At 41.7% G+C, this 25,945-nt stretch overlaps 1 protein-coding gene across 1 annotated transcript; it reads right to left on the bottom strand.

Moving 5' to 3' along the window:
- Positions 1-2,548: 2,548 nt before the first annotated feature.
- TBX18 (T-box transcription factor 18) lies at positions 2,549-24,849 on the bottom strand. Its single transcript, XM_067294816.1, is given in 8 exon segments — positions 2,549-3,628; positions 6,151-6,245; positions 9,748-9,812; positions 11,050-11,217; positions 18,185-18,356; positions 21,324-21,425; positions 22,975-23,158; positions 24,174-24,849. Coding segments are annotated over 8 exon segments (2,187 nt in total). The 3' UTR covers positions 2,549-2,903.
- Between the last annotated feature and the right edge of the window lie 1,096 nt (positions 24,850-25,945).

The raw sequence follows: 25,945 nt of genomic DNA, 5'->3' as shown, positions 1-25,945 counted from the left end.
AAGCCCCTTCATTTTCCAAATGTAGTAAAAAGTGTTTAGATACACACTTTAATATATTTTCTGTGGCATTTTTGTAAAATACAGATATATAATTATAGATATATTGCATATATAGCATTTACTATGTTGATAAAAAGCTAGTCTTTTCACAATGACACACCAGTAAGTATTTACAATATGATTCAAATTTTAAGGAACAAATGTTTCAAACAATATTGTGCGGTTATATGATAAGAATAATTTGAGGAAAAATAAGAGACCAGTACTAAAAAAATCCCAGATGACAAAATACCTACTATTACCAGGAGCACTTCCATGCATAAACTTTTGTTTTCCCTTGTAGGAATATGCATGATTTAGCTCTTCCATATTTCGACCCAGCCATAGCCCCTTAAGATGACATGGAGAATTATCTTGCTTACACTTTTTCAAGTACAGATTAATTGTACCACTCCCCCCATTCAAAGCTTTATCCAACAGCAACATTTCAAAGTTTTGGCTAGAGCAGAAATTACTATACACGTCTTGTTAATTAAATCAATGCAGCTATGACAGTTTACATAGCTGAAAATTTGCCCATCTTCTGCACATTTTAAAACCATTTTACAAATTATTAGTTTGTTTTTTTGAGCAAAGTTTTAGCATTGGAAGCCTTTGCTTGGAGATCTGACTCAAAGGAAACTGGAGCACCAAAACCAGCAACAGATCCAAGTATATAAATGCTTTGTTACCTTCATATATGAACACTGTCTGAACACACTTGCATCTTTAGCATATTGTCCCCATATCCTGTGAGGCACAGAAGTGCTATTCCATTTTACAGTTGAAAAAAATTCAGTTAGAGAGAGGCTAAGTGAACTGCCCAATGTCACTGGGGTTGTTTCTGACAGAGCAGAGAAACGAACCCACATCTTCTAAATTACAGACTCATCCTCTAGTCTTTCCAGCTCTGAATGATAACTTCATAAATCAGCATCTTCTTTGACATAAACATATATATAACTAATAGAAATAAAGCATTCTCTGGGCAAGAGCTTAATTAAATACTATTGTGGTTTCTTTTCTCTTTCCAAATAGCAAGAAGAGATAGAGAAGGGTGTGTTTCTCTTCCACTGTCTCTATCCCAATGAAAAAATATTAGTTGCAATAAGCATTTCGTAAAGTGGGAGCAGTTAAATCACTGTTTGACAGAAAACATATTGGAACTTTTGAGAAATATAACGATCTCCTTTTACTGAAATCTGACAGAGAAAAACATAAGCTTTGAAGGCCTTATTCTCCTTTCCACAGTGCTGGCCAGGGAAGCATTTTCAATTACATTTGCACCCACTTTAAGATGTCTTTAAACCTGCATAATACAAAGGAGGCTTACTGTAATGTGGAAGAACTATTTTCTCAAGCATTAAAATATGTTCCATAACCTCTGCATTTAATGCTCTGACAGGTGGGCAGCTGAACAGCAGCTTTCGCAGCAGGACTGACGTGTGCAGGGGCTGTGCAGGTGTAGAAAAGGGCAGAAGTCTCCCTGTGACATAAGTATCTCCCCAAGCCCTTGTCATTCTGGAGAAGCCTGGTCAGGAACAGGTTTTGATCTGCGTTTTTATAAATCCTGGTTAAAACCAGAGATGGGAAGGAAGTGAACTGCTTAAATTCCACGGCAAAGATTGTTTGAAAAACAGAGCAGTAGTAACCTCATGACAGAAGGGAACGAGAAAGGAAGACAGATGGCTCCCTGGAGGGAGGGAAATAGGCTGTAGGTGTCATGCTGTAGCATTCAGAGTAAACTATTATGGGAATTTGGCCTATTGTAATCCTGGTCCCAATCTGGCCAATTTACAGGGAGGCAGCTACCACAAAGTTCTGCTTCCAGCAACAGTTTGTGGGCAAATTGGGTTATCATCTGCCTAGTTGGTATAGGCAATTTGTTTAAGAGATTCTGAGGATGGAGAACATTTTGCCCTTATAAAAAAATACCCCAAAACACATTAATTTCTCATTCTGCTCGCTTTTTCTTTTTTTAATCAAACCTGCATTTTCCTTTAAAAAAGTAAAAATACAAAAACAAAGATACATTAGAATATCCTAATGTCCAGTAAATGTCATATAGGCAATATTTATGGTGAAAAAAATAAATGCATCGAGCCCTTCCTTTAACAAAATGAAGCACCCCGAAGTTCATTCTGTACCAAGGAATGCTGCTTCTTCTGCTGTTGGTTTAAATCACTCATATCACCACAGTTTGAATCTGCATTACTTTTCTTTAACTGTTGTCTTTAAACACCTAATCATAAATCTAGACTAACACTGAAAAAGATCCTAGTAAGAATGCCATGCTGCTGATAAGCTAGAAACAAATCTTTCCGTTCACTTTGTATAAATAATCCATTAGCTCAGCTTCTGTTTTAGGCTGGATTCTTGACGCCTAACACTTTAAGTCCAAATACCCTTCATACCCCTTATAACAGAAGAAACTTGTAAAATGTCTTTGGTGCATCAGCTTAGTGTTGTATGAATGTTTTAAAGAAACTCACTAGTACTATAGGAAATGTAAGTGGGCTTGTTTGTGTTGTTTAATACTCTAAGTGTCATTTCATTCTTTAAAGGGGTTAGAACAGAGGAGGGGGAAAAGGGGAGGAAGTCTTACTTAATTTGTTGCATATGTCCCGACGTGTTATACAACTAAGTGTATTATACCAGAAAACTAAAGCAGTCTGCGCCGCAACAAACTCTGTGTAACGCAAAATAGGAGAATAATCTGGCCACAAGCAAATCAAAAATTCAGTGAAACTTCCTCTCATATCATATATACATACACTTTACAAGCTACATTGAGTGTTCTTTCATATTCTAAAAGAAATACATTGTAGTCACCAAACATACTGTACTTTTACTTAAAGGCTTCATCAAACCATATGTGCAGACACTTGAGAAGATGAGAGTGTTAAGCTTCCTAGGGTCCTAGAGTCAAAGAAATTCTGCTGCCCCCCACTGCTAAGTAAGTGCACTCCTTCCACAGGGGGCAACATCTGCCGATCCGTCATGGTTCCACTTGGCGAGGACCCCAAGAAACTTCCTTGGGAAGAAACAATTTTCTCAGGACTGGCAGCCAGTTTAGGGGATGTGGAAAAGTTATATCCATACAGTGCACAGGGACTGTGCAGTCTAAACGTGTTGTAGGAGCCCTGGTGGGTTTGATTAGTGGTAAAGGCATTGCTGGATGGGGATGGCATGATGTACTGGAGCTGTGGAGACATCCCTGAAATCTGCATAGATATGCCAGTTTGTGGGCAGCTGAATGCATCCCCATCACTGCCACTCATGGACATATTCACAGTTGTGCTGCTCGACACACCAACATAAGAGGGAGTCCTTGGGGGCGCAAACGTCTCACTGGTTTGGTTTGTGAGCCTGTTGTAGGTTTCAGCCAAAGAAGTGCTGTATCTGTTCAGGGTCAAGCCTGAGCGGGCACAAGCTGTGTAGTCAGCTGGAGCAAGGCTACAGAGCTGGCTAGTGTTGGGACTGAGATGGAAGGCTGGCGATGAGCAAGGGGAACCCGGTAAAAGGTGAGGGTGGGTAGATGGCACTCCACTGCCAGATCCCTGGAGTAAAGTAGAGGAACCTGCATTTCCTGGAAGAGAATATTAAAGCGTGAGAAGCACGTTGAGAAAGGTTCATTTCCTAGATTGTGACAGATCAAGACCTTTATGTTTCGATAATAACCCTCTGACATGAAACATTTGACACAAAGAGATTCAAAAAATATTGTACATATGTGTGCAAATGTGTGTGTGCACATATGTACTTTTAAAGAAGCGACCTATTCAAGAATGAAACATAAGTTATGTTTCTGCAACCATCATTCAATACATTCAAACTTGCAGCTCCTGCCCATGAGGTTAACTACTTTTTATTTGATACTGGAAGCAAATTGCATGGTGATTAGGACATAGCGAGCACTACATCACAACAAGCCTTCTTCACAGCTATGGATTTTGTGCCATCTACGTTGTTGCTATAGCCTGGAGTGCATTTACAGCCCTTTGCTCTGTGCGACACGCACTTCCTTTGTGCCTATCATTATCAGCATGCCAGCTAAGGAAGCAGCTCTTTACCTCAAACGATAGGCTCCCATTGTTAAAACAACTTCAGGGAAGTCTAGGCTGAGTACTGTGCACGGCTGCTTCATTTTTTAAAGGGTAGATGGAGGTTTAGGCTCGTAGTGAACTGTTCACTTGCTGAAATCAGAACTTTTTACATGACAAATATGAGTGCTGAATGCTCTTAAAATGCACTGCTTGCTATAGGTGAAGCCTTTTCTCAAGATTCTGAAAACTTCCCAGCTGCAAGAAGAGCTTCCTTTTCTTAGAGATTATATTTCCCCAGAAAATGAATGTAGAAAAAACGGTTTTAGCCTTTCATAGCCTCCCAAAGACAACTAGCAGGAAGGACTCTCCTGTTTGTGAATAAACATTGCCATTAACATAAACATTAAACATTAACACTAAAACAGCTTTATGATACAAAGAGATACATAGACTGTCAATAAGTTAACAGAATTTCAGGATAGATGAGCTAGTAAAGAGAAAAATACATTATTATCAGTGAACTCTGCCTGTTCCTCTTGCTCTACTCACAGACCACAAAAGGCACAAAACACCACCAGACACCTCCACATACTAAAAATCCTAGTGTAAAGCATAGTTATTTTTCTCCCAATCCACGTCAATGTCTCCACTATCTGAAGATGGGCAATTCCAGAATTAACAGTCAGGATGATTTTCTAGAGGGGTCTTTCAGCAAGTCTCTTTGGCTAAGCTCTAAACCACACTACCAGCCAAGGTACATTAGATTAAAGATTTTGCAAGGATCTTAGTTCCCATTCTTTGAATGTAACAGTAACTTCAACAAACTCCTTAACTTCAGGCAACAGCAGGAAAGGAAGTGGGAAGGTCATGACTGTGACTCCCCTGCTTTCAAACAGTCCTGCTATATAAAAACAGGGGAAAACATTTGGTCTGTCTCTTGGACAGATAAACTTCACAAAGAGGAAGAATGAGTTGCCTTTAAGTCTTATGCACTCTTACAAGGTATTTCAGGTCTGATGCTGGCTTCTCATTATAGGCCTTTTTACAAGGACCATCTCCTCCCCCGCCAAAAACTTTGCCAACACTCACCCAACATATCTGTGACCTAGCACAAAACCTTCTTTTTAATTTCCCGCAAGCACTGATGATCAAGGTTTCTCAAGGGAGTGAGCAAAGGAGAAGTTAAGTGATTTCTGTGTATGCTATTGCTCTGAAGATTGCTTAACGACTCGGGAACATGTTATCAAGAAAGCAGGTGGGATGTTTTTAAGTTTGGTACAAGTAAATGTGAAAGTCAAGAGAAAGATGTCTGGTGCGCTTGGGAAAAGGCTGAGAGGTTTTCTACATGCATAGGGATGCCTCAGAAATAAAGGAATCCAGAAAACAGCACAGAGATGCCTCTCTCTGTCCAAGCAGGCAATTAAAATAGCCCTCTCTCCCCCCACAGCAGCATGTCTATGATAGGGGAAGTGGAAGGCAAGAGGCTGTAGACTGGGGAGCAGGAGAAAGCAAAATGGAGAAGTCCATTTTTTCAAGCTCTAGGATGCAGACAAAATTTGTAGGGACTTTTACTGAATAATTTTTAGTTTTTTAAGAATCAAGGAAGCTTCCCAAGGAGAAAACCTAAATAAGCTTGCTGCTATTTATTCAATACTTAGAGGACATTTCTTCTCTCCCTCTTTCTTTTTTTTTTAAACACACAAGTAATTCCTACATTAGTGTTTGGATGTATACAGCACAAGTCATCTATAGATGAACTCTGTCTTGTATAACTAGCCCAAGCATAACACTAAGGAAGAGATTACTCTGTCCTTGAATAACTCGCATCTTCCTCCACATGTGACCTAATTTACCTTTACAACCTCACATTTTTACTGCCACAGTGGTTACATTAGTATTAATTTTGTAACTTGGAATAATTCCAATTACAGGTGATGGCCTGTCCTGGGATTGGTTGGTTTGCTTTTTTCTGCAAGCGACACAGCCTAGATTTTTATAAGGAATGATGGGCAGAGTTTTATCTTCATGCATTTTCGTACTGAAAGAACACAAGGAAGACCGTTACCTTGTTTGGGTATCCCAGGTATATCTTCAAATGTAAGTGTCCTCAGTGAAGGTCTCCAGAAGGCATAAGACTCTACCAAAGCTTCCAGTCCCATTCTATTTAGAACAAAAGCACCATGGTGTCATAATAGAATGCTGTGTCTTGTCTCACATTTCCCTGGAAACTTTACTTCAGACACATATAAAAAGTAGTAACATTTCAGGATTACTTTGAGGGAGTTTGTTTTGCTTTTTAGAGAAGAGCCTTATGTCCTGATCCATGAGCTCTATAGTCACTGTGCCGGTAGCATGCAAAGAACTTCCTGATTCCACAAGTTTGGCTCTCTGTTTTGCTTTTTGCTTTGGCTATAATGACATTAAATATTTTCCTAGTATGACATTTCCTTAAGAGCAGCTGCTCTAATTGCCGGAGGGTAATTAGATCTCCTATTTCTGATTGGAAGAAAGGTGATCCACAGGCAACTTTTATTTAAACAGGATTCCCAGTCATTACCCATGAGTTAGAAAATCATGCTTCTGACATAAGCAAGGCATGGATGTACCACTTTTTTGCCACTAAGCGTATAAGCAATGCTGTGACTTGCTTATTATCTGGGGACAAATCGCCTTTAGTAACTAACTATCTTCAACTGTTTTCTTTCAACAGTTTGTCATGACAAAGAAATAACTGGCTAGACAACTGTTGTGACAGACAATATGTAGAAGAAACTCTGTTTATTGAAGGTAACGGGCCATTCATTTTCCAACATAATTTTCTAAATAATGCAGCTCAGAGGTGTAATTTTGCTGTTACTTTTGGCTGCTCAGTCCCAAAGGCCTGTTAAGTATCAACATCAGGCACATACCAAATACAAGTACTCACCTTTGAGCAGCAACACTCTGTAAACTGGAATTATGCAAATAGCCCAATTTGATGCTACCAACATGCTCTTCTAATACGGCTTCTTCCACATTGCATTTCCAGCAGGATCACAAATATATTTCAGGAAACAGTTATAAAGTATATATTAGCTAAACCTGGCCTAAAAAGATAGCCTTCATTTTCCTCAGTAACGGTGAATTTTCATTTCTAGTTAAAGTGGAGATAAAAGCCACCTCCTGGAGGAGTGTAGCCAAGGCGATAATTTATACAAGATGCCTTCGAACAATTTCCACATTTTATCACCACCCTAATTTACGCTATCAAATGGCCAAGTTTATTTAACAAAACAGTTATGTTTTTCCTGAAGTATTTAAAGAGAGAAATTCTGGTCCTTTCCTGAGTAAAAGTTTTTATAGGGTCAAACTTAAGGCCTAACTGAAGAATGAAACAATTCTCAGCACATAAATTCTGTTGCACTTTGCAAATGTACAGGGAATGCATTTAAAAGGTGAAGCTACTGATTTCTATAAAATAGCCTGTGGGACTGAAAGGGAATAACCTGAAAGGGAACATTTTTAATTAAGCATAATTATTGCATGAAGCAGTGCAGAATAAGATAGCTACAATAATTGAAAGAATACTGAAAAGTTGCAATTAGTGATACCACAGTACTTTTTTTTTAACATTGCTGTTGCAGAGTAAAATGTCTAGGTGATAAGCATAATAGAACATTGAAGATAACAGAATCTTAATATTTAATTTCTATGTTTGGCAACCAAGTAAATTAATAATCAGCTGAGTAAACTAGTAACTTAAATTAAAAAAGAAATCTTCCTACAGAATTAAAAATCTGAGCTACATTCACAAACATATTTATTCTGTACCTGAGAGCTTACCAAAGAAAACAGGAATACTGATTTTAGTAAACTGATGTTTATTTGCTGCAGATAAAAATATGCAGAATCACTTCTGTAACATCTGCATTTATTACATATTCTAAAGCCAATCCAGATACTTTTAGATAGAAGTCCTTTCTACAGGAATGACCTTTCAATCCACTTCTGTAAACTGTAACTGTCTTTCAATTCAAACATCATGCTCTTCTTTAATGCCCAAACCAAATTTACTCTTAGTAGCTAAATCAAAAAAAAATCTCTCTATAGCCTGATTCCTACAACCAGGTTTGCATGGTTGCAGATGCAGTAGTCTTACTGTATCTACCTAGTATTCAGATAAAATCAATGTGTTTAGCCATATAAATCTAGTTTAAGATTGATTTTGAAACAATTCTTTCCCCTCTATTTTTCAGAGCATCTTCTCTTGTTTTGTAGAACATTATGGATGAAACTCTAACCTCACTTGAAGTCAGAAATTTCAGTGGAGCCAGGATTTCACCTACACATTTCTTTGAAGGCTCTCTCAGTATTTATTTTATAGCTCTGCAACGAGCACGGATAGCAGAGACACTGTCTGCGGGGAGTTGTCAAATAGGGCATGTATGGCAATTTTTTTCTTCCCCAAGTGTACACAGCAGGTTTTGTTTTTTCAGTCTGGATTTATCTGGAAGTTAATGTTCACTTAGTTTCAAAATAGAAGGCTACAAAGGAGGACAAAACTCTTATTTATGCCTGTGGAAGGGGGTTTACTTCCAGGCCTAAGGACAGAACATGGCCAATTGTTTCTTGCTGGAAGACATAAATCTCAGAAAACAGCAAACGTGGAGTGCAAACTGAAAAGATGCCTTTAGTTGATGCCAGACAATCTTTAAAACCATCCCGCCCCTTCTGCAAACGTTCCTCTCCTACTCTTCCAATAGCTTGCATAAAAAAATATTCTAGTTTGCTGGGCAATCTTAGCCTTTTTGTAATTCAGGTGGAAACAAAATGGTTTTTAATGCGTTAGCCTCCACTAGAAGAAAAGCTCAGTGTACCAGCTAACAAAAGATACTCTCTGAACATTCCTACCGGTACACAGTTTGCTTCCTTCTCTGGAAGGTTAGGTCATAAATACAGCAGCCGTAGAAACCAAATGCAAAGTGGTCACTGGAACCGATGTATACTATGCACCACAATTAAATGCTGCTTTTTTTAGCTGAAATGGTTTAGCATACAATTCATAACAGGCTTAAGTATTTTGCATTAAACAATCTTTGGATAAAATACCTCATCAGTACTGGCAGCAGGGACTAGACCCAAGTCTCCACTTTGCAGTACTCAGATTCCCTATTGCTATTTTGAAAGATTCATGGACCAAGAGAGAACAAGCTATTAATCAGTCCAACTGCAACATAAGAGATGAAAAACAGGCCTGTTTCAAGGTCATCTATAGCCTAGTAGGAAGGGCACTCACCTAGGCATTGCATAGTGTGGATTTAACACTCTTTAGGCTAAAGAGACACTTGAACACAGGCCTCCCATCTCCTAGGCAAGTGTACTAAACATCCAGCTACTGCATGAGGGACCTAGCTTCTCCCCTTTTAAGAGAAAACGAGTCATTCATCTACCCTAAATGCCATTTAAGTGCAAGAGTCTGGGGCTGTAGTTTTATCCACAATTTGTGCCTCTGGCCAGGAGAGAGAGGAGATTTCAAGAGCAGCCTCTCATGCTGCTCAGTTGAATTGCTACTAACTTGTCTGTAAATACAAATATTCCCCTTTGTAGGAAGGATATCCACTGAAAGCCTTCAAAAACTGATTCTGCCAGCATTAAGAAGCCTATCTCCTTCCCCAGCACCTACCTGTTACGTCCTGAATCTCTAAATCCTTTGGCAAATGGATTTCTGTCGATCTTCAGACGAGTTATCTGTGAAGATGATTAAAGAGAGATGGTGAGAGTTCTGCAAATTCAGCTAAGTAACACAAAATATGACTCTCCTGACAGAACTAAGCCGACAGTGAAATTTTCTGTCTTCTTTCACTTATAGCAGAAACATCTTTCCATTTGCATCATTTAAGACAGTTTTCTTGAAACACAGCAAAATAAGGCCCAGCCTTGTGATCATTGTTTTCACAGATCCCCAGAGAAGCTAACAGGTATTTACACTACCAAAAGGCAGGTTGCAATTCTGGCAAATGTCATTCTTCACCTACGAGAGTACATTGCCTAACTGCGATAAAATTGAAATTAAATTTTATTTCTATACGGGTCAAGAAGGGGACATGGAAAGAAGACTACCTGCAGGCCATTATCCTCTATAAAAAACAGCAAAGGAACAAATATTTGCAGTTTATTTAAGTAAATGGGGTAGGTACCAAATAATTATATTTCATTATTTACATGCTCTCCAGCTCTGAATGTCTATTGCCTCATTAAATGTCTTCTCACTGTAAAGATAACAAGGCATATATACCTTCCCAAAATATGAAATAACATATGTGGAATTAATAAAATGTCACAACACTAAATATGGTGTCACCATTAGTGTTAATATTTACACAAGTGGTAAGTGAGAGCCAAACACTGGAGTCAGGCAACCTGCAGTTTATTTTTGACTCTGAAGCTGACTGCGTGGACCCAGATAAATTGCAGTTAATAATGAATAATGGATGCAGTTAATGAAAATGACTGCAACTTGCTCTGGGCCTCCGCCTCTCCTTTAAGATCTTGGGATATCTTTTTCAGGAAGAGTTTTGAAATTATTGGAATCAGGCCCAAATGTACTTTAAAAATCTATCTGGACATTTATCTACATTTGAAGGTACAAAAATACCTTTAAAAACTAGACCCCTCTTTGCCATGTGCTTCAGTGCTGCATTTGTAATGAAGGCACTATTAATGACGTTGTCTACTTAGACTGTGAGGTCTTCATGATAGGAATTACTTTTTATACACACCACGTAGTTCACACAGCCTGAAGTCTCAGCTATAGCCTCCAGGCACTGCTGCAATACTACTAGTGAAAGCTATTAAATATTAAAAGGGTTTAGTCAATGCATTTTTACTAAGTGCTGTAATAAAAGAATCTCCTTTTCTCCTATCTTATACTTCTCTGGCCTACGCTGAGAAGCCCGTAAACTTCCAAGTAGAAAGCCCATGTTACCTGTTGATTTTGGTATGCTGTGACAGTAGTGAAAACCGTCTCTGGAAAGGAGAACGCTTTGACCCCTTCTCCTGAAGGTATAGGCTTGACGGGGGACAGATCATCTCCACAGTCCTTACGGATGACGTGGACACGAGGCTGATATTTATGCATAGAGTGCAGGATAATCTACACAATCAAAACGAAAGGAAAAAGATAACATTTATTAGAAAGGACACCCTGCTGTTTCAGACTAATAGCTTTTTGGAACAGATTATGGCATGCGTTTACCACGCCATTTACTGGAAATGAAATGTTTTCTTTAAGCTCTGAAGGTTCTTATTACAGTAGTCTAATCCCTGTGCATTTACATTATTGCCAAGCCTGAGCATTTAAAAATTATGACTCGGGAGCTTCAAATTCAGGAGACTGGCTTAACGAAATCAGGGGTGAAGTCCTGGTCCCATTGCAATTAGGAAAGTTTTGTTGCTTTTTTCACTTGAGTCTGGATTTGATCTACTGAGATTAACAACAGCAGCATTTGCCTTTTGTTTTCAGAATCTTCAGGATATGCTTGAAGCATTTTTTCCCCTGATATCCTGAAGGCTGGAAACATACTTCGTTTTGAGCACAAGTTGAGACTATCACACTCTGAAGGAGCAGAAACTTTGAGTAAAATAACACCAAAATCCCAAAACTCCAAAATGTTAATAACCCTAAGTTTATAATATGCATACAGACACAAAGAATATCAATACACAATCTCCTCACAACATACAAAAGCCAAGTATAAAGGATAAACCTACAGGAACTGTATGAACTCACAGTGCCTAAAGTTAAACACAAAAATGTTTTCTGGTATTGCTCCCAAATTTTAGAGGGGAATTAAAATGCAAAATTTTCCCTCTATTTTACTTCAGTTAAACACTACTAAAATAGAAAATTTCAAGAAAATAAAATAATTGGAAGCTCAGCTATTATTTTTGGAAGGTCTAATAAATTAGTAACTCAATAAATAAATAGGCTATTGGCCTGTGGCCTGTGGAAACGCTAATCAAAATTCAGGGGAAGTTTTTTAATTTCCTGCTCCTCAAGCAGCCACAGAATGTGTATGTGCGCAGGCACTTCACAGAGCCCTCATGCCTGAACACCAGATACCATGCAAGCTCATTCATCCAAATGACATAGAGGACATTACATTCATTTGGATAAACTACAGTTTGGACAGTTTAACATGCTTGGTTCTGGCCAGATGACATGACTCCATTTTGGAAAAGCCAAGTTTCTGGATAATCAGGGTTTTTATTAGCCTGTTAGTGGGGTTTTGACAATGACATCACAGGCTCCAATAAATTTGCTCAAGGCATGCCCTACGGATGTTCTTATATGAGGCCTTTTCTCAGTTTCTGAAATCTTGCAGAGAGCAAGACTTTTTTACGTGCAAATGTGTATTCTCTTTTACACAATCCTTTCAGTTTTCTGTTGGCAAAGATCTAGAAAAGGACAAATGCAGAGAGGACAGCACATTCCTGAGTCTGCTTTCCTGTAAAAACCCAGTGATACAAGGGGAGGCACCGGCGCAACAGAAAAATGATCACAGAAGTCTCTAAGCCATGGTTCATATTGCTGTCACTACACCGTGCCTTGTCGCTTGCCTCGGCACAACAGAGCACAGCACGCTCTGCTGCCACTTGGGATTAGTTTCCCCCACCAGTTTTGAGGTGCAAGCGAGTCTTTGGCTGCACTGCAGACCTGACTGTAGACACTGATAAACCAGGTAGCTCTGAACAACTTTGCTCATGTAGGAGAAGCAGTGAAATCACAGCAGCATGGAGATGTGCGCTGCCCACTCCCCACCTGGGTGGCTATCAGAGCTAACCTGACCCTAGTTATGGAAGGAGCCTGGCTTGGCTCTGTGCCACTTCGAAATTTCCCAGTGTTGACACATTGTTAGACCATTAGTGATCTGTAGCAGGGAATATTTTTTTCTTTTGTATGGTGCCTTGTACAATGGGATCTTTTGTTAATGGCTGGGATTCTGAACTCCAGCTATATAATACATAATTGCAGAGCCCTAGAGAAGTGAAGAGCAATACTATGTAAACAGCATATAAAATGACAGGGAGATGCAACACCCTCCCTGGACATTTTTTACCTCTATTATTATAAGCATCACCTGAAATTACCCTCATGGAAAGGCTAAGGAAAAGGAGATCCCTGCTTTTCATTTTGTTTTGCTTGCGCATTTAACAGCACAAACAGCATTTAACAGTTTATCTGCAGAAGCAGCAACTTGCCCTTTGTACCCTTAAAGAACAACAGCAAAAAAACCCAGCCAGTGCAGGCACCACCAAATGCCAAGCAGGGGCTGGCATTACTTTTGACCCCCTTTAAGCACCTTGCTTTTTCTAAAAAATCCCTCATGCCGTATAACTGGACCTCACATATGCCTCCCACAGCTCCATGGAAACTCACACACAGAGCCAGCTACCAGCAGCACTCCACCTTGGTTACAACGCTAAAAAACAGAGTGTTTTGGTGGCAGTCTCCTCAGTCCAATGTGACCTGCTCCTAGCAAAATCACCCATCTCAAATGTTACCTTCACTACAACGTTATAAAACAACCAGTCTATCTAAAATCTACTTAATTCAAACTTTCCTTTCGCTTTTCAGCATGCGCTACCCACCGGGCTTGAGGCACCACACCGTCACGTTCGAGTGCTCTGCCTTCTCCCTGTGGTGTGCGAGCAAACAGCACAGCGGTACCGATGAAGAAAGAAACGGGACGGTGCCCATCAGCACCACCTCACCTCTTTGTGGGGGGATATATATCTCTCCCAAAATGCAAAATACCAGAGTTACTACATTTTGAGCACAACAGCTGTCACGACACCATTACTGACCAGAAAGCACCGCAGTACAGAGCCTGGGGTAAGCAGGACAAGGCAGCAGCTCTTAAGAGCAAAGACTGCATCCAAGGAAGAGGCTCCTGAGCAACTGCTGGAGCTGCACAAGGGTGTGCCAGGGCTGGGAAAAGGGAGCCCAAGACAGTGACAATGTAGGATATGGACCAAAGCATCTGCAAACACACAAAGCTCTTTCTGGCAAGAATTATCTTCGTAATATGTGCTGCGTAAGGCTGCCATGGTGAGGCCTCCATCCTGACAGTGACCTTAAGTACTGCCGTGATACATGTCTCATGGCCAGCACAAAAGACATCCCAATTCTCCTGCCCTGCAGCTGAGTGGCACGTACATTACGCAGCCACTTCCCCACCAGTGGCAAGGTCCTCACCTTGCTGTTTTCCCCCAAAATCTCCCTTTACCCTCTCCGCAGAGCCCATGTATTCAGGCTTTCTGCAGGGAGAGAAGTGCCAGGAGCCAGGGAGCATGAATTCTCTCTTCACAAAGACCAAAACTGCAAGTGCAAATGCTGATGTTTTCCAGCTTTTCATTGTGACAAGAACATATAACCCACTGACTGGAAGCAGAGCTTACTGCTTTGAGCCAAGTCTGGGCAGCATAACAGCCTGCCTCTGCTTCCAGCCTAACCCCACTTTCAAATGGGAAAACACCCCCCCCCCCCCAAGAAACAATTAAGACAATAACCATCTCATTTTCACTAAAAGTTAAAAAGATGTTTGTTTGCATCAAAAAATACCTAGTTGAAAAGCACAGAAAATAGCATAAAAATAGACTTTTCCCCTCTATTGAAATTCAGATATAAAACAGCATCAAAATCAAAAAATCAAACAGCTCTAATCAGACCGAGAGAATGATTTTACAATGCAGCGCTGATTCCATAAACGGAAGATGAGAGGCATTAACATATGAAACAAAGAATGTCAAGAGCACGTACTTCTCAGTGTCAACTGCAAAATACAGATTTACCTTTCTTTATCATAGCAACTCATAGCAACTCAGATGAAAGACACAAATGCCACAGTATAAGTCTTAAAGTTGTCATCAAGCCTTAACGTCTCTGTAGACACCCTAACTCTCCAAAGTAGGCAATTCACTCTGGGACTTCCTTTTGAGAACAAAAATACACAGGGAAAATATATCCTTACTAATTTTGCTTGATCTTCTCAGTCTCAGAACCCATGTAGCAGAGCATCCTACGTGCAGATGAACTGCAAAACCTCTCCAAAGAACAGCACCATACTCTCATGTAGTCACAAACTCCCACTCCAAATGTTGATGAAAATAGCAGCAGGCAAAAGCAAGAAGTCCAGAAAGCGTTTGAGAGGCAAAGCAAGTTGTCCTAGAGATGGCTGGTTTCCTTTAACAAGAAGCTGCCCCAGGCCAGCGCTGCCATTTACCGCAGGGCCCAAAGCAATGCAATGGGAGCTGGCTGCCATTAATTACTGCCATAATATAACTACTACACAGAAATACTGCCTTATCCTCTGTTTGCAAATGTAGTCCCCATTCCCACAAACATGAGCCGCTTCTGTCAATGACTCTGAGAGTCAATACTCTGGGACTGATAAAAGGGCTCTGGATCTATCTCATTCTAACTCCCTAATACTCAATGAAAATCACACGTGCAAGAACAAAGCCTAGCCCTCAAATTTTAGCATGAAAACTCTGCAAAAGCTGTCACCTCTGAGGAGAACTGAAAGAACAAAGAAGCAATTGCAATAAAGGTTACAGGCCCTGAATCAGACACAGCATGGAAAGTATACCCAAAGAAAAACAGCTAAACCCCAACTTTGATTAAACTATCGGAGGAATGAAGGCAGAGCATACAGACCTCATGGAGTTTTCTCTGAGCCATTCTGCCCAAGCAGGGGGAAAAAAAAAAGAAAAAAAGCTTTCTAATAACCTAAAATATACCCCATCTCCATAAAAATAAATATTCTAAGGATGGTATGGCCTTGACCCCTAGATCTTCTAATCTGCTATCCCTCCCCTGGTACCCTCTTGAGAAAAATGGTTCCTTCCTGCTTATGAGAAACAATTGTTTTTTATATTCATCACAAAATATGATTATTCGTTTTCCATTATTGCTGGAGGCATTCAGAGGCTACATAGCTTTTTCAATACAGCATTCCACACTACCATAGCTTTAAAAGAAAAAATGTACCCATTGGAAGAGACACTTTTCTGCTTTCTGCTTTTGCCTTTTCTGGTAATTATGAATGACATGTTTGCAATTTCCCAGATTTGAGAAATATGAAATTATTTTACAGTCATCCTTCTTTTGTCCTTTTATTTTAATACTTAAATTTCCATTTTGGGGAGGAAGGGCACTGCTGTAGCTCTGAATCAGTTCAATGTGTCTCACATCACTGCACTAGAACTTTACTTCACTAGTTTCCAAATCGAAACACTTAACTAAAGACCAGAAAATTTATATTCCCCGACATTATGAATAATGGTGTGCCGTGTACACTACACAGGTTTCAGTTCAGAATAAAAACAAAGCTAAGATCTGGGATGGAAAAATAGAGTAATACAGTTCTCTACATATCCAAGATTTTATCACAGGGCAGGCTGTGACTGCAAGTGCCTGGGTGGACCACTGTATCCACACATCGCCCCTCTGAAATGACTGAGTACAAAAACCAGCTGGCATGCTCTCCGTTGCAGAAGCAGCGTTTTACCCAGTCACATCTGCTTCACTTGTTAAAGCCTTTACGATAAACTCAGGACTCAGCGGATGCAACTCCCGCTCGACAAACGTCACAAACACACAAGTATTGGGGAAACTACGGGAACTACCTGTGCTAATATTTTCTCAAATGAACCTTGTCAAATCAGATCCCCAAACTGTCATTCTGGAGATAAACAATGTAAAGTGCCTCTTTTTTAACAATCCTAAACAGGAGCATTGCTAATTCAAAAGACGTAAATACCCACAAGTTCTTTTTCAGGAAGAATGTGATAAAATTATGAACAGTATTAAATGAAAGGGAGCCGCTTCATCCTGGTTATCGCATTCACTAGCTCAGTCCAGCCCATCTCCTGTATCCTATGTCTGTAACATAAATGTCTTAACTCCTGCACAATTTGACTATAGTCTTGAGTTAATCTCCTTTGCAAGCACACAGGAAAAAAAAAACTCTTATGCTGATACTTGGAATAAGTTTTGACAAAATACCTGGCTTAATGTCACAGAGTTACAACTACACTGAAGGATACACCTAGTGTCTTTGTACTGTGCGGCAGGAACATTTTCTTGCATTTCTTTCAGTGAAAGAGAAAGTATCCTGCTTAATAAATTGGGCTATGTTAAGGTCAATGGAATCTACATCCTGTCTCAAAACTCGCCTCTTACATCTTAAAACTCCACCACTTGGAATTCAACGTTCCCTTTGAAAGAAAGCCAACACTGGCTATTTATTACTGGATTTTACAAAATTAAAGACTTCACCCTGACTAAAAGCAATTCTCATTTTTTAATTATTTCCTAAGGTGTCAAGTAAAACTATTCTAAGGATTGCTGGAAAGATACTGGCTTATATCTGTCATGTTTCAACAGTTTTGAAGAGAAAAGGAAATACTAACGTAACACGTTTTGTCACATTAGATAATGTCATAACTAAACAATTTAGAACTTGCAAACAGAACACTCATATTGCATACGTCTTCGCCAGTTTTTTCAGAAGTAATGAGCCTCAGCTGTGAAAGGGTCTTGCTTCATAAGGTATGTAATAAATCATTATCGGAGCAAACCCAGCTCCCATGTTGTTTATTTTTGACTGCAATTATTAACACCTCATGGGATTTCACACAACTGTTTAGGTTAAGAAAATAGTTAAGGGTATTTTTATTCACATGAAGTTATTACACACTATTAATGTTTCTCCTAGCCACTTGTGAGTTTAAACATACTTTTGATTAGAGCAGAAGTTGTGAGTAGCACACTTGGTGGGAAAACACGAGAGCAATTCTGTCCCTTCGTATTAGGCAATTTAGCCTTGTAAAGTATTACTTTGCAGGATTTTGAGGGGGGAGTAAAACAGCATGCTCTAATAAGCAGTTAATTATCAGGCTAGAAAGTAAGAAGATTTCAGATCTGGACAGTAAAGTTCCAAAACAGCTTTGAAAAGTCAAGCCGATTTCTGGCGCCCCGCGGCCGTATGTCAGTCCCCCAGGGCTGAGCCCTAAGCCTGCGCTGCGCGCAGCACCGTAGAGGAGGGAGTACTCACATGCCCTTGATCATCGAGCTCATTGTTGGTGAGCTTCAGTTTGTCGAAGCTGATCACTTGCCTCATCCACGTCTCCCCAGAGGCGGGGGAGTCGGGGTGAATATACACGCGAGGTGGTACCGGAGAGTCCGCGTTACCGGCCACCATCCACTTGGAGCTATGATAAACGTACCTGTAAAAAGAAAACCAGTGTCTATAACAACAAAACTGGAAATAATTTATCTGGCCAATTCAGTATTAATATATTAGGGCCTATCCATATAGCAAGAACCCATCTGTTAACAAACACGAAAAGACAATAAATAAAAGTTATTCAGTTTCAAAACTTCAGTTCTGGTAACTAAAAAAGGCACACTAAAAACCACACTCCCATCTGACCATGCTCTTGTTAAAATCAGTAACAGTCTTTACACCTATCTGCTCACTGAGCTTTAAGCTGGTTTAAGTTCACTGAGTGCTGCAGCTCTGCTCTAAACAGGCATTAGCACACAGGCAGATCTGCTTCTTAATTTATCACATCAAGTAATAACTCCGTATGTGGAAGATTCAACATGCTGAGTCTAAAATAAGAGTCTATGAATAACACTATTGAAGGGAAAGCATCGATTACGATTGTGAGAAATAATGAAACTATGTCGAACTATGTTCTTGCTATTTCTGCAAGACCATATTAATTTTCTTGAATAGTATTGCAGAAAGGCTTAAAAATGAAAAAAAACACAGCCCATATTTCATTTGATAGGCCAATGCTGACAAAGCCATTTTCTAATAAAAGTAGCGCCTACTTCAGTAGGAAACTTATTCTTAAGGTAGATACTTCATGGGACAATTTAAAAAAGACTAATTAAAAATGTCAAGGTATTTTTTCTTTCAAGTACAGTAAAATTCCTGAAAATCAGCTGTATTTTTTTATAAAAACATGAAAGACTATCAAATCATATGCTTGTACAATTCAGTTCCTTAAGAGAAAATTAGAAAATGACAAACAATCAGAAATGAAAACAAAATGATCCAAAACATGCATAGCTTCGTGCAATTCATACCAAGCTGTAAAACTAAAATCTAGAACTGTGGTGAAGTTTTTTCCTGGAGACAAGTTCTCACCCCCAACTCATAGAGCCAACTGTTTTAATATTTTTCATTTATTTTATATTTCTTGTTTTATATGAAATATGTCCTTCTCCTACCAAAGTAAACAATGTCCTAAATATTGATAATGTGTTTCAAACAGAAGCTTAAGCTTCCATAAATTTACAGGAAGGTCTAATTTTGCTAGAAATCTAGATCTAGATGTAATTTTCTTCATTTCCATTTAGTTTTGGTATCTGCTACGGCAGCAAAAGATTAGGCCCAATATATGACTTCTGTTGTATCTTTCAAATATAAAGATTCTGCAGGACAGTCAGTTTGTAAAGCCACATGAAAAGTACATTTAAGTAACAGTAATAAAAGAATGCAGAGACTGCAGTACAAGCAATGAAAAGAGAAATCAAGTAAAACATCAACATCTAGCAGGAAGATAAAGGAAAGGTACTAATATATGATTACGTCAATTTAAGTTTGCCAACTAAGAAAATAGTGCCCTTCGTACAACTTTTGTTAAGTTACTTCAGTTACTTGGGGATCGCAATATAACACTGGGCAGACAGCACAGATCAATATGCGTGTATTTATTTTAAATGAAACACTGTTTAAAAACTCACACTAAATATTACTGTCATTTTTAATATTAACATTTTTGTTCAGTTTGGAACATTTACCTTGCTTTTTGCATGAATTAAGAAATAGTTTAGACATTCTAGGAACATGCTTAGACTGCTAAGTAAATGCACACTTGCAACACAAAGCAACACAAGGACTTTCCATTTTACTGAACTGCACAGGTTCAAAAAAAAAAACCCATCTTTTCCCTCGGGCACAGACCAAAAAAAAGCCTCCCCTCAGCATTTATATCTTCACCTTGTTGAAAAATAAAAAAAATTACAATGGTCATAAAAAATGTCTTATGTACTGCATTAGAAAAGGACAAAATTACAGTCAATGAAGTAAGGACACGCAAAAGACATAGGGCAGTGTTTGTCTAGGAAACATGGAAGCATTCCTGAAGAACCAAACTTTTAGTCTTCGTCTGAAATGTTCCTATTTCTACAATTAAATCTGCAGTGGTTTTCCCTAAATTATACTAAGTATAGGGTTGAAATAATCAAAACAGCAACTGGTAAAGACCCAATCCTGTCTGCATTGAACTACTTGGCAAAGGTCCTCCTGGCTTCTATGGAGAATGGGATCACATTTGCAAAGCAAGAGCTACAAAATGTGGACAACTCATAACAATAATTTCCGTGGGCCCACTCCTGCAAAAATTTCCACAGGACAGCAGTTTCAACAGCATCCAGCTAGCCCCCTAGAAATAGGACTGTCCTTGCAATAAGAGTTTAAGCACATACTTCCTAATTTCAAATGTTCAAAGAACATGTAGTTTTCCTTCCTCACATGATTCTTCAGAAAATGCCATTACTTCATTAAAAATAAGTAAATAGAAATACTATTCCATCTGAATCTAAGCAACCAGCTAGTGAATATATGAATGATAAACAGCTACTAAAATAAATTAAATAATTAGTCTGAAGCATGACCAAGAATGTTTGTATGGATTATATTCTAATGCCTTTTATTTAGACATTAATGCTAATAATGCTACTAATGTTATCAAAGTTAAGGTTAATACCATTTAGCACTAGAAAAAATGTGTATTTTCATATTTTTTTGTTAATAGGAAATAATTCCCACTGACATGAAGTAGATTTAAGCCACTGATGAGGAATGAAATCTAATAACAACATCTCTTTGATTACACTAAAACTGCTGTCTGTGAAAGCAAAAGACTCTGAATATTTGCCTTCAGTATATATACAACATCAGCCAAATGTATAAAGAACTTCAATAAAACTGCAGTTGTTTTATGCATACTTGGCAAAATGTTCTTTTTTTTTTTTTTAACTGTGCTGGGATAAAAATAGGAATCTGAAGGAGAGTTAAATGCTACCTTCTGCTAATTTATATACTGTTAATATTTTCTTCCAATAGCCAAGATCCCTATGGCTTGCATCATAAGTTTTGTGCCTTAAAGTCACCATACCTGTATCTTTTGTTATCCACTGGCACAATATCCATAGCAATATAATACTGCTGATGTGGGTCTAAACCTGAGATCTTCACTCTCATTGCGGGAAACATCCGCCTGAACATAGAAAGAGAGAGGTCATTTTTAATATGAAACAGACTTGGGAATGATTGTATAGGCAAAGTAACCAGTTTGTGGGCTTTTTCTTGCTCTTCCTTTTTGCCTATAGAGTCCTTTCTGATGATTACAGTTACATAGCTATGAAATGGTCCTCTCGATATGTCAAAACAGATTTTTAAAGTGCATTTACTTGAACAATGCTTCATATGTTTTGAGATACACTTTGGGAGTACAACTATTACCACATCATTTCAACTTTATTGTTAGACAGTAAATCATTTTGTTTTGAGACTTTATTTTAGCAGTACATGCATTTAAAGCCTGTTAGAGATATTAACTAGAAATATACTTCTGGAGATGTGCAAATGCCATCCCTTATCCAGGAAGACCAATATCGACAGAAATGTAAATTGTCAGTTAGGTTTTAACAGACAGCAGCAAATGGTGTGCCATTTATATATCAGCAAATTATAAAGTTAAATCCATGGTGATACAATTATAACACTACAAGGATGGAGTTATAAAACCCAATGTGCTATGCTATAACCAAACAATATGGTCTTTATTGAGACGGGACTTCCTGTCTGCAACTTACTAAGGTGAAGTGCAAGAGTTACTCTGTATTTGAAAGGTATAGTAAAACTTCTTTATTGAAAGCAGAAACGAATGTACAAAGTAATTTCTAAAAAAATAAAAAATAAAAAAATTCACGATTAAGATCATTCTGTGGGGAAAATGGAATAATAAACTGATGCATAGATTTTAACATAAAAACACATTTTGTAATTCACTGTACATTTGGCATGCCTTTTATCCAGAAAGTTCATTCTTGTGGCCAAAAAGAAACACCATAACAATGAGTTTACTGCAAGGTAATGAACGGTGTATTTCTTTACATCATAAACCTGAAAGCCATTCCAGTTTATGCAGTATTTGCTGCTGTTTAAAAAAAAAAGATTAATTAAAACTCATTACTGGGAAGAAAAAAAGCTATTTCTATTATTTCTGAATAAACAGGAGGGTAAGCCTCACTGCAGTTTACTAGTTTTTGCTGTTATTTCAGTGCACCTGTAAGATAAAAAAGAAAATCTCTGACTGGACTCTCTTAAGACAAATGTTGCTTTGTGCTGTTTAAGACTGCATTTCAATCATTAATAAAGCCTCTCTGAAAACGCAGAAGGTAGCATATGGATTCAATAAAATATGTTTTTGTAATTTCTAATAAGTTCAGATACTTTTATACTCTCCATGTTTTTACCATGTGTATCCACTGGAAAGGGGGAAAAGTTTCCCTTCAGAGGCACACGGCGCTCGCAGACTTCACCCTAACGAACAGGAAACCCAACACGCCACATGCTCCCGTGCCCATCTAAAATTATCGCCATCTACCTGGCTCGTAAATCAATGTGCTCTGCCCGCTTTGATGTGCGGGCGCGCGCGGGGCCGTGCGTGCCGCTCCCGCCGCGCTCCCCGCGCAGCCCGGCGGGCCCCGACGGCCGCCCGCGCGGGACACGCCCGCGCGTGGGGCCGCCCGCGGCGCCGTTACCTTCCCGCCTTGGTGATGATCATCTCGGTGCCAATCTCGTGGAAGCGCTTCCAGAGCTCGGCGCCCTGCAGGTCCACGCGCGGCGCCTGCGGCGCGGGCAGCGGCGACCCGGCCCTCGAGCCCTTCGCGGAGCCGCCGGGCGACGCGGGCGGGGACCCCCCGAGGAAGCCGTCCTCGCAGCCGCCTGCGGAGAGAGCAGAGGCGAGAGGCAGCCAAAGGCGCTCCGCGGACGCGCGCCCGGGCCCCGGCAGCCGCCGCCCCGTCGGGCGGCCCCGTCGGGCCGGGAGGCCGCGGCCCGGCAGAGCTCCCTGCGGGCTAGCCGGCCCCGCGGCCACCCACGGCAGCGCTGCGGGGTGAGGGCGGCCGCGCCAGGCCCGGGCAGGGCCGCGGCCTTGCGCGCTGCGCCGCGCACCGGCCCCCCCGGCGGCGGCCCGCGCCCACGCGGGACCCGAGCCGCGCCGGGATCCCAGCGCGGGGCCGGGCCGGGCGTGCGGCGTCGCGGGCCGCGCCGGGCGAAGGCGCTGGGCGCGGGTCCGTCATGCGAGGCCGGCGGCACATTTCGTTTGGGCACGTTTTAACTTGACCTCCGCCGACTGTGGCCTTCTCCCGCCTCAATCTGACAGCAACCTCGGAAATACAGTCGCCTATATACAGTGTGCAAATACATGTGCACTGTATGCATTCGCGTATATATACGATTTCATATATATGTATATTTATATGTGTCTATATTATAGGCATATATATATAAAAAAAAGTTTTGTGTGTGTGTATATATATATAAAGTTTTTTTCCCCCTCCTCGGAACAAATCCCCGTCGCGGCTCCCCCGCGCCGCGGCTCGGAGGCCGGCGCACACTCGCCGCCCGCGGCCGCCCGCTGCGGAGTGGCTGCGCGGCGAGGCGGGTGCCTGCGCCGGGGGCACGGCGCTGCAGGCGGCGCGCAGCGAACCGCGGTCCCCTCTCCGAAAACGAGTTTTAGCCGCCGCATCGCTTGGCACGCATTGGGGGGGGGATTTTTTTTCTCCCCCAGTGTTAAAAAGAATTACGGGGGGAAACAAGAAAAAGAGTTGGCTCATGGGGCCAGAGCGGGTTGGGAAGAGCGAGAAAGGGGAAGCGGGAGTCCCGTCGGGGGGCCAGGCCTCCTGCAAAAACTGGTAGGAAGGGAAGCGATCGGCGCGGGCGCGGGGCTGGCACTCACCGGCGGCTCCGCGGGCGGCGCAGCCCAGCTCCATGTCGCCGCAGGTCCTGGCGGCGGCGGCGGCGGGGGAGCCCTTGGCGCGGCAGCCGCTGCCCCCTTCGTCCTCGGCCGCCTCGTCCTCGCCGCCCAGCTTCCGCCGCTTGGGCTGCCGCGGCGGCGGCGGCGGCTGCTGCTGCTGCTGCTGCTGCTTCTCGGCCCCGATGAGCGCCTCCACGGAGAAGGCGTGAGCCTTGAGGCTCATGGTGCTGCAGGGCGAGGACCGCCGCTTGTCGGCCATGCCCGCCCCCCTACAGCCCGCGCATCCAGGAGCGCTGCGGCCGCCGGCACCCGCGCCCGGCCCGCCGAGCTGGCCGCCCTCCCGTCCTCCCGACCGCGCAGGCAAGGGGCTGGGGCTTTTCCTCGCCTTTCTTTTTAAATCCAAGTTATCAGCCAAGTTTTTTTTTTTTTAAAGAGGAAAAAAAAAATCTATTCCTTTTTGCAGATGCGCTCTTTCTCTCCCCCTCCTCCTCCTCCTCCTCCTCCTCCTCCTCCACGTTCTGCCTCGTCTGATGGGCCAAACAGGACTGACATGGGTAACAAACGCTCTGCGGACACAAATTAGGGCTTGTAATTGAAATTTGTTGCCTTGATCTGTCAGCACTTCCAGGCAGGAGACCGGTGGGAAGAACTCGCTCATTAGTGCCGCTGCGGCGGCGGGGGCAGGGCGGAGCCGCGGGGCGGGGGCTGCGCCGGCCCCGCCGCCCCCGGCCCAATCAGCACCGCGCCGCTATCGCCGGCCAGGGCCCCCCGCCCCGCGCGGGGCCCCGCGGCGGCGCCCGCCCGGACGGGGAGGGCCCCGCCGCCGCCGCCGCCGCCGCCGCCAGGGGCCCCGCAGCGCCCCGCGCCGCCGCCGCACCAAAATAACCCCCCCCGCACACACACACACCATAAGCACTAACGGCACCCCCTGTCCTCTGTTCCGCTGCTCACCCGCGGAGAGCCGGGCCGCGGGGCCGCCCCCGGCGGGGGGGACCCGGCCGCCGCGGCCGGCCTGGGGGCAGCGTCCCTCTCCCCTCCGAAACGGAGGGCGAGGGCTGAGCCCTCGGGGAGCGCTGCCCCTGGGATTTCGTTTTGCTCGGAAAAAAATCTTACGAAAAATTACACTGTGCGCCGCATTAGTGCTGTTATTAATAATTACGGCTATTACTCAGCTATTGCACTTACACATTCTTTACACTGTTTGTTAAACACTGGCGGCAGAGGGTTTCCGCGCAACATTCAAAACCCCCTTTAAACCAAACCTATTAGACAATGAAGCTGCAATAAAGAGAGAATTAAACTCAACCTTGTATGAACATCTATGCATCCAGCCGCAATGACTTTAATAATAATCACATTCAGGTGCATACAATAGTTAGGGGAAAAATCCTTTCGTATCTTTCGTATCTTTCCAGTAAGTAAAACCATTAAAAGCTACAGATCTGGAGCCAGATACTCTGTTCTTTGCTTTCCCAGGGAAATGAAAACGTTATTGACTTAGAGAATTTTGTTGCGATTTTCCTTTCTTTTCTTGTTGGGAGAGTTTGCGTTTGTTTTTTTATGCAGAACTAAACGAAGAGGTGGCGATAATGGTGGCATGCTCCGTTGAAGGAGGCAGGACAGAAATCCGTCCCCTGTAAAAAAGTCATGGGGCAAATCTGATGGTTTCATGGAATAGTATCTTGGGCTTACTTTGCTGTTTTGGGCTGCAGAGAGAGGGATTAATTCATAGTTTGCTTCGTGGGTGTTACAAT

Source organism: Apteryx mantelli, chromosome 3 (assembly GCF_036417845.1).
Source record: "Apteryx mantelli isolate bAptMan1 chromosome 3, bAptMan1.hap1, whole genome shotgun sequence".
In the NCBI taxonomy this organism is placed as follows: domain Eukaryota; kingdom Metazoa; phylum Chordata; class Aves; order Apterygiformes; family Apterygidae; genus Apteryx; species Apteryx mantelli.
Note: the sequence above shows the minus strand (reverse complement) of the source record. Positions and strands in the feature narration are given on the sequence as shown.